The 14,880-nt window shown below is 30.8% G+C and overlaps 1 protein-coding gene and 1 long non-coding RNA gene across 6 annotated transcripts in view; one reads left to right on the top strand and one right to left on the bottom strand.

Annotated features, from left to right (window-relative positions):
• The window catches only part of mbc (dedicator of cytokinesis protein myoblast city), a 239,710-nt gene that overhangs the window by 11,902 nt on the left and 212,928 nt on the right, over positions 1-14,880 (bottom strand). For 4 of the 5 annotated variants that reach the window (XM_076460973.1, XM_076460974.1, XM_076460976.1 and 1 more), the window contains one exon: positions 881-977. In XM_076460973.1, coding sequence (XP_076317088.1) covers positions 881-977 — 97 coding nt within the window. Of the gene's footprint in view, positions 1-880; positions 978-3,848; positions 3,985-14,880 lie in introns of those variants that run through there. The other variant, XM_076460977.1, reaches the window with a different exon arrangement.
• Positions 2,225-4,171, top strand: LOC143229122 (uncharacterized). The gene is made up of 2 exons (XR_013015675.1): positions 2,225-3,657; positions 3,719-4,171. It is a non-coding gene; the product is annotated as an uncharacterized LOC143229122 (long non-coding RNA).

Genomic DNA, 14,880 nt, shown 5'->3' with positions numbered 1-14,880 from the left:
CAAAGGCTCATCACCAAAAAGAGCAGGGTTTGAACATAGGAAATGGGATGTTAGTAACAAATCAACACCTTAATTACAAATCTGTCAAGGCATATTCAGGTGAGGAAAAAAAAAACTGTCTGTATCAGAAACTAAAAAAAAATCACCAAAAACCTTGTGAAGACAATCACTGGTGTGTTCTGATTATTGCATGAAACTGGTTAACTCTTTACGTACCAGAGTTGTCATTTCATGGGTAGAAAATTGTAGTTTTGATCCATCAGACATGGTTGGTAATTCAACTGCTGCAGTAAGGGCAGTTGTAGCAATGACAACCTAAAACCATGAGTGCATAATTCCCAAAATTGTGAGAGAAGATAAATCATACCTCTCCAAGAAACAGAACAAAAATTAAAATAACAAATTAACTGCAGTACAAAAAAAAAAAAGTGTGTGTGGATAGTTTAATTAAACTGTGAGCAAAAAGCATGCCTAATCAGTAAGGCTACCAATCTCAAAGTAATTACCATGTGCATGATTAGAGAGTAAGTGTTAGTTACAATAGGGGTAGTGTTGTACATCAATTGATGGATGCTGCCACATGACCATTTGCATGTTAGTATGCAGTAAGAAGTTGAAGATGCAAGGTTAGTTGTGAGTGAAAATTTGCCCAATAGAGGTCAGTACAAGTCAATAAAGTTTTTTGTAAGATGAGGTACGATATCATAATTGGACAATGAGTTAAGATGGATTCAAAGGGTGATTATTTTGAAAAAGATACTCAAAAAGTGTTTTTTTTTACAAACCAGGGATTTAACATTTCTTTTCTTTATAAATAAACAGAATTATAGATAAAACAACAAAAAACTGAAATGTTCATGAAAATACATAGAAACCTTACCTATTTGTGATTGTGGAGTTTTAGATCTAAAGTGCCCACTGGAAGGTCGACTGAGTCTCTTGTCTGCTTCTGACCGTAGTGGACGATGAGGTGTTAACTAAAAGTGGTTTTAGTTTAAAGAATTAGAGCAGATAAACAACACTGATTAGCCTGGTTTAGTTTTTATTTATATGAATACACATATTTTTATATTTTCATTAGAGAGCAAAATTCTAAGACTGCACAGTTTTCAAATGATATATAACAATCAGGTTTTCTAAGACTGTACAGTTTTCAAATGATATATAACAATCAGGTTTTCTTCAACCCATGTATGCTACAATATTAATGCAGTTATGAAATTTCATACAGTGAAGCTTTACATGTTGTTAGTGAGTTGTCAGTAGTGTTTTACAGTCACATGGAATTATCTGTTTTCAACACAAAAGACAGTTGGATATGTCAGCTTCTCAATGCTAATCATGGTATGGGCTTTTAAATTTATATTTTATTAATATTTTTCACTTTAAAGTAATTAATTTGTTATTCACACCTGTCTTAAACCAACAATCATCAGTATTTAAAATCAGAAATATTAAGCATGTAAGGCCACAAATTCAAGCTACTCTGCTAATACATAGATTCTTCCTTCACTGTTGTCTACTGAATCTAGCACATACATTGTTTGAGAAACTGCTGGAAATCATCTTATACTATACAAAAAATTTGGAAAAACATACAAATTTATTATTTTTTTAAAATAAATAAATTAATAATGATGCCCCCCACAAACAAGCTTAAAGTTTAGTTAAAAGAAGTGTTTTCAAGTCCTGATATAAAGGTGCTTGATTGTCATTTCTTTTTAAACTAAGAATTAGATATTGATAAATATCTCAATACAACATTAGACAGTTGCAAAAACTGTATTAATTAATGCCTGATTGATACATGTAGTTGACAAATTCAAGGCAACTGACAAGTTGAGCTTTTGTTAATAGATATTGTTAAGGCAAAAATATGCATATTTCAGAAGAAATAGCAACTTTAGATGGTCTAAACTTCTTTAATGTTTTTATATTAGCTAATTTATGCAAAATCTTGCTGATTCTTATACATAAACCATTGAAGTGAGTTGAAAATGGCCATATTATTTTTCAAAACATATTGGAATAGTTTTTAATGTTTGTAAAATAGTAATAATAATTAGGTGATTAAAATTATTATATTCTATTTATGGAGAAAAAATAACCCCATTATTGTAATAATTTTTATTGCAATAAAATACAGTAATGGTTTGAAGAGTAAGACACTATGTGCTTAACTGTTCAAAGTTTTCTAGTAAACAAATGCAAAAACAACAGAAATAACCTTCTGTAGTTCATTTTATTTGAAAAAAACAACAACTTTGCTTCATCTACATTAACCACATTCAAATTCTGAAAACAGGAATGTTCTAAGCAGTCAAACTAAGAGATTAATTATGGTTTGAATTTTACACAAAGCTACACAAGGGCTATAGGCTCTAGCTGTCCCTAATTTTAGCAGTGTAAGACCAGAGGAAAGGCAGCTAATCATCACCACCTGCTGTCAACTCTTGGGCTACTCTTTTGTCAATGAACAGTGGGATTGCCTGTCACATTATAATGCCCCCACAGTTGAAAGTGCAAGCATGTTTGGTGTGATGGGAATTCGAACCCACGACCCTAAGATTATGAGTCAAGCGCTGTAATTGTTGGGCAATTAATTACATAGTTAAGGTCTAGAAGTAAATTATATAACTGCTATATGACATCAAAAAAAGAAATTTATCAGTAAACAAAGTTGTTTTAATATCTAATTAATTTTGATTTAAAAAATCAGTTGTAGCCTATTGGGTAAATGTGGAAATGAAATGTGCTACTCAGGTACACCAATATTTTACAGAAAAGTAACAAGCATCTGCAAAATGTAACTTATATAAATACTATACAGAGAACAAACATAAAGAGGAAAGAAAAAAACAGGTAACATAACTGAACAACTTGAAATTTTTATCATAATTAAATATATGTGTAAACTGTCACTTACTGAGTGGCTTTAGATTTTTAGTATAACTTTGACTGGCTCTTAGAGCAGAGTAATTTTCCATAATGCATAACAAGATGAAAACAGGGTCAAAAGAGAGACTTAGAATAAGAGAGAGAGAAAAAATCATGTGAATATCCCACTCATAAGTCAGATTAGTGTGGTTCTTCCTGAATCTTTAAATTACCTACTTCAATGATCAAAAACACACAAAAAAAAACTGAGCTCAGTAAATTTAAAATACATTAAATAAAATTTAACTGAATACAAGATTCAAATGTAGAATCATAATACAGAATCACAGCAAAACTAAGATAATGCAAAATCAAATCCATATAAATGAAATAACACAAGTGAATTGAAAACACAGACTGAACAAAACTGAATAGCAAATTTGTCACAAGAGAGAACACAAAAATACTCAAAGCTTGAAATATTTATATATATATATATTTTTTTTTACTATGCAGAATGCTTTTCCACTTATTCAAAAGCTTGCAGGTGCAAGTTCTTCCTAGGAATTTGCAGCATTTTACAGGGTGTCCAATTCAGCCATTAGTATGCCATCTTCCATAATATGGTTTGTAGCATCTTCAGGCTCTGGCTACTGGTGAGGATTCAAAGTATGATAACTAGTAGTTAAGAATCCTGTTTTCATACAGCAGAAATTAAGATTAAGAAATCTCAAGTCAGTGTAACCTGTGACAGGTCAGAAGTTAAAGTAGCAAGGTAAGGTTAAGAAATCTCAAGTCAGTGTAACCTGTGACAGGTCAGAAGTTAAAGTAGCAAGGTAAGATTAAGTGTCATAAACCAATCCTTTGCCAGACTGTAATAAATGCAATAATAAATACACTTAAAGAAGAATTTTGTTCAAATTCTAGAAAATATACAAGTAGCAACTATTGAGCAATGCACACACAATTACCTTACATAGACCCTAGGCAATGGTCTTGCTAGTCAGCAAATAGACAACCATCTCCCAAATAAGTGAGTTCTTGCACATCTCCTGTTCCATGCATTTTAGTGATGATGTTTTGATGAAATTATGGGTTTATCTCATACTGTAAGTTAATACTTGACATCAAAAATAAACCAACTATTTCACAAGCAGTAATTAAAATTTCTAATCTTGAAAGTTTCATAAAGTTCATTTTCACAACTCCAACAGGCTTACTGATACAAATTAAACATGAGGCAATCTAGCAAAAACTGACATAGAAAAGAAGTGGTTCCTTATATAATAGCTTCTAATATAAAGAAAAACCAGTGGATTTTGATAACAATGCATTTCAACAGTTGCTTTTATGGCATGTTTCTCAGCAACAAAAAATATACTAGATATACTTTTATGATAAAATGGGTTCAGAATATACACACTACCAACTTAATAATCCAAGAGAAGCTGGGTACTTTTGTTAGTTTGAAAAATAGAGGCAGTTAAAATTTGATTTCAAAAATCAATCGAGTGATACTAATGCAATAAATACAAAAATAATATTACAACACTACAACCAAAAGTAGTTAACACTATATACAACATATATAATGACTGCTGTTTTCATAAACAATATCCAGATAAAGCATTTTGTAATATTCACAAAGTTTGGTAAAAGACAAATCAAATATATTTCTCAATCAAATTGCTTCAAAAACAAATACAATTTCACCTTCAAAAACTAAGTCACATAATCTAAGAACATCTTAACTGCTTTAAGTGCAATACAAGACATTCCTTTACCAACACCAAAGAAACCAATATTACAAGCCATATAATTAATTTACCTGAAAGGTTTTGCATATGTATATACTACACATGCATGCATAATTAAATATATTCAAACCAGTTCATCTCACAAAATATTTTTTGTATGACAAGAAATTCTATGTACTACTGCATGCACACACACACACATTTAGCTCATTGTTATGTATTAATTAATGCAAATTACTGTATGCAGCACCATCATTCACTGGTTAGCCCATAGCAACTGACATCAGCATCACATGAGCTTCTCGTTTGTGGTGAAGCATATATGCAACTCCAGGCACCAATTATAGAGACAACTACTTCAACCAAATTTATGTCACAAAAGTAAAAGTAATTAAAAGACAGAAATGGTCCTTTCTGATACTGTCATCAATCCAAATACCATCATTTAGAATATACATTTCTACACAGACATTCCAACACAGTAGGGTCAGATATGTCTTTTCATTACTGCCATCTGGAGGTTCTGAATAACACTATACATCAGATGAACAACAACATGATTCTATCAATGTAAGAACCTACAAATAACTTCCAGAGTTTTTGCAAAACAGCAGGTTTTCCTCTCAGGACAATAAATATTTTATAATGGCTACATCACTGCTATACTATATCTTGATATGAATTTGGCCAGAATGTTTATCAAACATTACTTGTATTGTATGGAGTTTAGCATCCAAATAAACCATGTGCTAATAAATTTCAGAAATTTGAAAGTATGATTGTGCACTGTATGATACTTGAGTCTGTTCTTTACTGCTGTTATTTCTACAAAATCAATGTACACTATCCCAACCTACTATATGACCTTTAAACTCTATTCTCATATACAGGACCACACATTTTTCGTAGTTTCTATTTCAAGCTCATATCTTTGATGTAATGAGCTATCTTTTTTAGGATCTCAGCAATACCTGAAATGGCTGAACAGACACTAGTATGTTGTCCACATAGATGAGACATTTCTTCCACTTGCACTACTCTCAGCGGAAGCTCATTCACCTTCTCAAAAGTGGCAGGTGCATTACACAAAACAAATATGCAGAATTCATACTATCATTCACAAGTGCTGAAAGCAGTTCTTGGTATACTTTCATCACTCAGTTTATTTTGTGAATAACCAAAATACATTTTAATGAACTAATGGTAATATTCAATGTATCACAAGCAGTAAATGATTTTATTCAGTCTCTCCCATAAAGTTTTAGTGTTATGTTTTGTGAATGAGTTTCATTTTCAGGCTAAATTCAGTCAGGTAATATCACTTGACTAATAAGTAAGAGCAATAATTCACGAAAAAATTATTCATAGAAATTTTCTATAAAATTAATGAAGCACTAAAAACATTAAGTAATTTGATGTATTACATTTTCAATGTATTTACCACATCCAAAATTAGATCATGAGAACTAAATTTGCTGAAAAAGATGTTTTAGTAATTGAGGCAAATCTCTCTTTCTCTAAATTTCATGCTTACAGGTTTTATAGCTCTTGAACTCTTTAACTAATAATTAAAAACAAAAATATATTTTGCCTCATGCTTACCAGTAATGAGGCTTTTGAAACAGCAAAATTTATATGTTCATCTTTCTAATGCTAGCAAAATGAAATTAAAAGCTCCAATTATAAAACTTCTTTTATTTTAAAGATAGTATACATTGAAATAGCTGTAACTGAATTTTCACTTCAAAAATATTTTAGGTTCCTAATAAAACTAATAGAGAGATGTGCATTTTTGTTAATAATAGCCATGACAAAGAGGGGAGGCATATCAGATTTTTGTGAACCTGACTGAGTTCCAAAGTTATTAATGATAAGACCAATAGGTAATGTGATTAATTTATGTGTTAAGTGAAAATTAAAGTGACATTTTCTGCTCATGTTAATAGCAATGCCAAAAATGTGATGCAGCACAAAAAGTGTGTATACAACTATCACTTACTGAATACAAAATATTTTTCTTTAATGAAAAATTGTTCATTTATCATTACATAGAGATTTAAAAGATGTAAAGCCAAAAATGTTATTTACAGAGCTCCTGAGTATATGCAGTTTCTAAGTATTTACAGATTTTACAAATAAATATGTTAAAATAACCTTTACAAAAAATACCACAATATGATTAATTGATAAACAATGTGTTAAAATGATTTTAGAAGAATTTAGCTGCAATTTTTGATAATTATAACCAGTTAATTACAGAATGAAATAATTATTTAAGTAACGTATAATACATACATACTTACAGATGATACATAACATGATTAATATCAGTTGATTAAGAATGGACAAATTAACTGATACACGTTAATAACAGATAGTATTTGACAAAATTAATACCAGTTGAAATTGTTAAACAGAGCTAATTCTAGTTCATTAAAGAATGAAAGTACCAGTTTAGAATAAATTAATGTATGTACAAGCAATTTTATAACACTAACAAAACTAACACCAGTTAAGAATAGATTAGAAACATCAGTTAAGAAATACAGATCAACATATTCTGACAGATGATATTTAACAGAATTAATAACAGTTGATTAAAAAGTGCAAGGATTAAGTAACACAAGAATTAATGGAAGTAGTGGAAGATTTAGTTACATAACACAAATTACATTGTTACAATGGTTACTAATATTCAACTTAATACCAGTTGATCAATGAATAGAAAGATAAGTTTTAACACAAACTATTATATGTAAAGACATTTGACAAAATTATTACCAGTTGATTACAGGATGGAAGGATCAATTTTAAAAGAAATTAGTATATGTGATGACATTTTTTCAGAATTAATATCAGTTGATTAAATAATGAGAGATTCAGTTTTAATAAAAACTAATATGTGTAAAGATCATTCTATTTAATAATATTTTTCAAATTAATATCAGTTTTAACATAAACTAGTATACACACTGACATTCCATAAAATTAATACCATTTGATTAAAAGAATGGAAGGATCAGTTTTTAACACAAATTAGTATATGTAATGACCTTTTATAGGTTCACAATGTTTAACATTACTAATACCAGTTTACTGAAAAAATCAAAGGATCATTTAGTAACACTGTTAGCTACTGAAAAGTGATGAAAAAATGGAAAGAAATTAAGATATACTTACAGTTGATGACAGTTAACATTACTGACAGGACTTGTACAGAATGAAAGAAACAATTAAGTATTGCAAATAACACCTAGCAACAACTGAAGACATTTAATAGTTAATGCAGCTGATGTATTTAGACAAAACTGATAACAGGGAGGTATAAGGAAACAAAATCATTAATTAATTTCCTTGTTACAGACTCAGTCAATATGAAGAGTTCATAACCCCCAGGTGTATATTAAAATTACAAAGAATGATGTCATCCACCTGAAAAAATTTCCTCATCTCTGTGACAAAACTGAGAACTCTACTGTGCTGAATGTACATGTTGCATTGAAATCCAAATATTTGGCCAACAGTACATTGCAAACAATCTCCTTTGCTCAAAAACAAATTCAATGCAGTTTTCTTATTGAGATAAAACATGTAATGACAAAATAAAGTTGTAAATGACCTATTAAACAACAATATTGCATATATGCTCTCTTCCAAAGAAATAGACTGATTGCCACTTTATATTTATTCATTGCTATTTTTAAGAAAACTACCTCTGAATTGTTTCACTGGGCATCTGCTATAGTAGTATAGAATGTCTTAAAGACCTATTAGCAACTTGTGAAACAGAAGATGTTGCAGGTGGTTGCAAGAAGTAGGTCTGATTTTTAAGTTTATGGTTTTGTAAACAAATAAGATATGAAATTATGCTTTGCCTGAGTAATATTTATATTATAATAAATAATTTATGTTAAATTCTGTACTTCTCAGAGAGGTGGTAAATAAATTAGACATGACAGAAGACATAAAAAGCAAATATATATGTTAAAACGGCTGGTATGGGTAGAAAAAGCTCTATATAGAAGAGCAACAAATGTTTTGACCTTCTTCGGTCATTGTCAGGTTCACAAAGAAAGAAAGAGGTAACTGACCGACAGCTGACCATATATTTCAAGGCAGTTGTGTAATTGAGTGTAGGAATGTAGAGGGCATGCTTAGCTGTTTGATTATATTTATTAATATAGGTATAAAGGTGTTCCTTTGTATTGGTTTATTTTGGGCTTGAGTTGCTGTATAAGTAAGGCTTCTTTAATTTTGTGTTCGTTTATGTTTGTTTCTTTATTTAGTATTTGAGTGTTTTCTATGGTTATGTTGTGTTTATTTGACTTGCAGTGTTCGAAAATGTGTGAAGGTGACTTTTTATGTTCTTTGAATCTGGTTTCCATTTTTCTACTTGTTTCTCCAATATAGAAGTCATGGCAGTTATCACATTGTATTTTATAAATGTTGGTGTGGTGTTTGTCAGTGTAGTTTTTACATAGTATAGACCTCAGTTTTGTGCCTGGTTTTTGAATAACTTTGGTATTAACTGGAATGTCATATTTGGTTATTAGTTTTTGCCAAATGTTGGTTATTTTTCTGCTGATGTTGGGAATATATAGTATGCAGCAGTATATGGTTTCGTGATTTTTTAAATTGTTGGGTATACTTACTTTTGTTAGTTGATTTTGTTTTTTGTCTAGGTATGTGCGTATAATGTTTTCCACATATGAATCATTTAATTACAATCTTGGTAAATACATAGCATGGGCATTCTCCAAATATGTAACATCAGCTAGCTCATTCATCAAAGACTCTTTTAATTTCAAGTCCAATCTTAATCAACTTAATCATAAAGCCTCAATGGCCAGTTTCAATGTTATATCCCTCTTTACAGAAGTCCCAATGTCTGAAGCCTGCAAGATAGCCTCAGAACTCTATATCCGAGACCTTAACCCATCAATAGACATTCCCAGCAACCAATTAGCAATCCTCATAGAATTCACCCGATGAAGACAAACTTCATGTTCGAAAACCACAACTATATACAAACAAATGGCCTAAGCATGGGCAACCCAGTATCACTAGTTCTAGCCAATATTTTTATGACACAAGTTGAAACACAAGAATAACACAGCATTACATCCACCACTATACTGGTACAGATATGTAGACGACACAATTGCAGAATTCACATCTACAGAACACACACTTAATTTTTTTAATCACATTAAATCTATACATCCAAACCAATAAACACAGCCATAAAACTATGCTCACCAGATAAAATTCATGACAAATTAGACAAAATAAAACAATACTTTATCAACATCAACAAGCTTCCTCCACAAACCAAAGAAAACATTATACGCACATACCTAGACAAAAAGCAAAATCAACTAACAAAAGTAAATATACCTCACGATTTAAAAAATCACAAAAACCATATACTGCTGCATACCATATATTCCTGACATCAGCAGAAAAATAACCAACATTTGGCAAAAACTAATAACCAAATATGACATTCCAGTTAATACCAAAGTTATTCAAAAACCAGGCTCAAAACTGAGGTCTATACTATGTAAAAACTACACTGACAAACACCACACCAACATTATTTATAAAATACAATGTGATAACTGCCATGACTTCTATATTGGAGAAACAAGTAGAAAAATGGAAACCAGATTCAAAGAACATAAAAAGTCACCTTCACACGTTTTTGAACACTGCAAATCAAATAAACACAACATAACCATAGAAAACACTCAAATACTAAATAAAAAACAAACACAAACAAATGTAAAATTAAAGAAGCCTTACTTATACAACAACTCAAGCCCAAAATATACCAATAGAAAGGAACACCTTTATACTTATATTAATAAATATAATCAAACATCTAAGCATGCCCTCTACATTCCTACACTCAATTACACAACCACCTTCAAATATATGGTCAGTTACCTCTTTCTTTCTTTGTGAACCTGACGATGACCAAAGAAGGTCGAAACTTTGTTCACTCCTCTACATAGAGCTTTCTCTACCCATACCAGCCGTTTTTACATATATATTTTTCTCTACTAGTGGGCTTTCTCGTCATCATGGATAAAGAGCAAATGTCACAATTTTCACACTAAAGGAGACTGAGGATGTTTTAGAATATATCTTTATAAAATTAAGAACTTAATATTAAAATTTAATTTATTTAGAATGTTTTGGTGCCAAGTTTATTCTTATAAAATGTTAGTAAAATAGTTTAACTTTTGAATGTAACTCTCTAAAAAGTCATGAAATGTAAACTTTGACCTGCCCATAGCAAGAGTTTTACAGAAGACAAATTAACCCCTTAGCTGCAGAACATGCCATATGGTGCAACTGTAAACTGACGAGCAATTGTGGAACACACTATGTAGTGCACTTTAATTTCAAGAAACAGCCTGAGGAACAGAATTGATTACTAAATTTTGATTGGTTGATAATTTATTTCATAAAACTCTCCAACTTAGGGATTAATATATACTAAAAGTTGATGACATGTTGGAGAATTAACACCAGGTGATTATACAAAATAATAGGATAAATTCAGTTATTGTAGTTAACATACCTACTAACAGTTGATTGTGTTTGACAGAATTAATAACAACTGATTAACTCTTTCCATATGGACATCATTTTCTGCACAAATCATTACAATGTTTTACTGAATTGTATTTAAAATTTAATACACTTTATTTTATTATCATGGTATATGAATAAACTTAGCCTGAAAATGTATTTAATAATCCAAATACTAAAGTTACATAAGTTTCAAACTCTTAATTTCATAAAGCAATATTTTGAAAAATTCGTCTTAATATGAAAATTGTTACATTTGGTTCTCGGTATCCTCTCAACTCTAATTTACCACCCATTTAAGAAGTAACGATTTTAACATAAATTACTCATTATGATAATTTTATTACTCAAGTAAAGCATAATTTTAGTAGCATTCAATCTTATTTTGTTACAGAGTCATTAAATAGAAAAATCAGACCCCTCTTGCCATGCCCATCTGTCACATTCTCTCTTTCACAAATCACTAATAATTCACTGTGGTGTTTAATATTTTATTACTCATAACCAATAGAAAGCCAAAGTCTCAATATATCAAATAATGCATTATATTACTTTGTTTCCTGTACAGAGAACTGCTTGTTTCATTTCCACTTCAAAACAAATTTACTACCAAGGGAAACACATTAGCAAGTTTAGCTAAACTTCTAAAAGCTCTTATCACAGAAAGCTAGAAAAATTAAGATACTTATAGACATTGTTTGTTTTTATTTGTTTATGAGTTTTTATTCTATTAAGTTTTGCCAATAGTCAACTGCATAAAAAAAAAGAAGACCCAGGTAATCAATATTTCTTGTTTTTCCTGTGTATTCTTTACTCATTATCATAAAAGTTACTAAAATGTAAAAAACAGGTATGTTTCAGGTTAGATAACATTAGGTTAGGTAAAACATATATTAATAACAATAAAAAATTTTCCCAAAATATGCTCATGAGTACCCCATGCATTATGTAATTTGATAAGGTAACACAAGTGCGACATTTCCCAAGTGACTTGCAACTTGTGTTCACACCTAAACAGTAAAATATAAGGAGAAACAGATTACATGTTTTAAGTTATTTAGAATAAACAAATGTAGTTTCCTGTTATAATTTGAAGTAACTCTAAAAGATAAAAAAAATAATAATAAAATTTATTTTGTATCTCTTTTTTTAGTGGTTATGAGATCTGTCCCATTCACCAATTCTGTACAGAGTTAGAGGACAGAAAATAACAGGTAAATCATAAAGTTCACTGAAAAAAATGCAGCTGAAATTTAATTACGAGGTTTCATCCTGAAAAAACCAAAAACAAACAGAAAAAGGGCAGCTATCAAACATAACAGATTACAAGAAAATTGGTAACAATTTTAGATAAAATCCTATTTACTTGTTGAAATTGGATTTCTGATAAGAAGTGTGTATAATGCTCTTTCATTTAAATTTCATCGGTTGTACATCACTGCCAATAATGTCTTAATTCTGTACCAGAGCTCATCATGGAAGGTTGGTTACAGAACTGGTTAAATGGATATTTGTGCTATTTCTATACCTTATCAACAAAAGCATATAACAGGTAGTATTGCTGAAAGATATGATATATTTTTCTTACCAGAAACCCAGTCTTGCTGTATAATATTATTACATCTGTTACAAACTATGGGCCATACTTTGCCAGTTTATGCATTATACATCATAATCCAGATTATTAAAAATACAAATTTTTATTTCATTTCTCTTCTCACTCCTTGTTAAATAACAAATTCCACAAAAAGGTATCATTCTTTAAAATTTTAACGACAATTAGATTTCTCTTTGTGCATAGATTTACTGTTGAGAGTTAATCACGTTATAAGAATATTTCATATCCAGTTCTGCACTTGGAACTACTTCCTACATTGCATTTTGTGCTTAATCTGATGACTATGATTACATACAAATGTTACCACTACACTTTCCATTGTTACAGACTTAGTGAAAGGATGATGACATCACTTTCATATATTGCATCTAAACACTTTTCCACAAAGCATATTTACAACACTCAAAGGCAAGAATGTCTCTAAGAGCTGCATCAAGGACCTCGATAACAACTCTTTCAACTACCTTTCAAAAACAGTTGCTGAGTTCAAGTTCTGATTGGACGTTTATGAACTTTTAGCTTGTCAGTTTCATATATTTTGAATCCTGGTTTATAGTTTTTATTAATTGTATTTGAAAGTATGACCTATTTCTTCACAATGGTATTTTGGATTAGAGGGTTATTTTTCACAATCACAGCCTTAACTTGGTAGATGAAGGCATTGTTCAAGATTGGAAAGGAGTGTACTTTTTAAAAATGCACGGCTTTGCAAGTTTTTTTGCTTTCATGAAAAACACTAGAGTATCTTTTCTAAATAATGTCCTTTGGTTCTACATCAATTAATGACCTCACTATATAAATATTTTTCCTGATAAACACAGAGTCACCAGTCTACCTGTGGTGGTATTGTTTGTTACAAACTATGTGTGTATGAGCATGCATGCATGTATACATACAGATACGACAGAAAGTCTTCGTACCCCTGCGTTCCGAGTAGATTTTTGCTCATAACATAAAAAGTATCACATTTAGGCTAATAGACGTATATTATAAATATTAAACTAACACACATCTACATAAATTTTTATGTAAATTAAATGACAAATAAACTGTTTATAAACAAATAACCAAAAACAGGAGGAGCAGAAAGTATTCGTACATTTCAGAATGTGTGAAAAAACTGATATTCCCATAAACATTTTGTTTAGTTTGGCAAATAAACTACATTATACCATTCTAGAACGAGACACTTGGTTCATAATTATTGGAATTTAGCCAGCAAAAAATTTACTTCCTGCAATTTAGCGCCGTCTCCGTCATTATCTGCTTGGTCATCATGGCAAACAGGAAACAACTGTCCAGTGATTTAAAAAAAACAAATTATTGTAAAATATAAGTCTTGTGTGTCTCTTTCCGGCATTGCTACACAACTTATGTGCCAAAATCTACTGTTCAAAGCATAATTGCCAGGTTTAAGCTTACAGGATCAACTGCTAATCTCCCTTGCTCCGGATACCCCACCAAAATTCCAGAGAGAATCAAAAAGAAGGTTCTCAGAGAAGTTAGTAGGAACCCTCGTTTAACACGTAATGACATACAGAAACTGGTAAGGGAAACTGGGGTTGAAGTAAGCACTTCTACAGTTATGAACATGTTACGCTCTTCTGGATTCAAAGCATGCTGTCCTCGTAGAACTCCATATTTAAAGCCTGTTCATTTAGAAGCATGATTAAGGTATGCAAGAAAGCATGTAGATAAACCCTTTACCTATTGGAAGAGTATTCTTTGGCCAGACAAGACTAAAATTGAGCTTTTCCGCCACAATGATGTTTGCAACATTTTCCGTAAAAAGGGGGAACAAAATCTTCCGTCCCTACAGTTAAACATGGAGATGGCTCAATCATGCTGTGGGGTTCCTTCAGCTCTTCTAGTGTAGGCAATCTTCACTGCATCAATGGAATCATGAAAAAAGAAGAGTACGTTGATATATTAGGCACTTATATCAAGAATGATGCTCAGAACTTGCGGCTTGGGCGTCGTTGGATCTTCCAGCATGACAACGACCCTAAGCACACATTGAAATATGTG

Source organism: Tachypleus tridentatus, chromosome 10, assembly GCF_004210375.1.
Source record: "Tachypleus tridentatus isolate NWPU-2018 chromosome 10, ASM421037v1, whole genome shotgun sequence".
Taxonomy (NCBI): Eukaryota; Metazoa; Arthropoda; class Merostomata; order Xiphosura; family Limulidae; genus Tachypleus; species Tachypleus tridentatus.
Note: the sequence above shows the minus strand (reverse complement) of the source record. Positions and strands in the feature narration are given on the sequence as shown.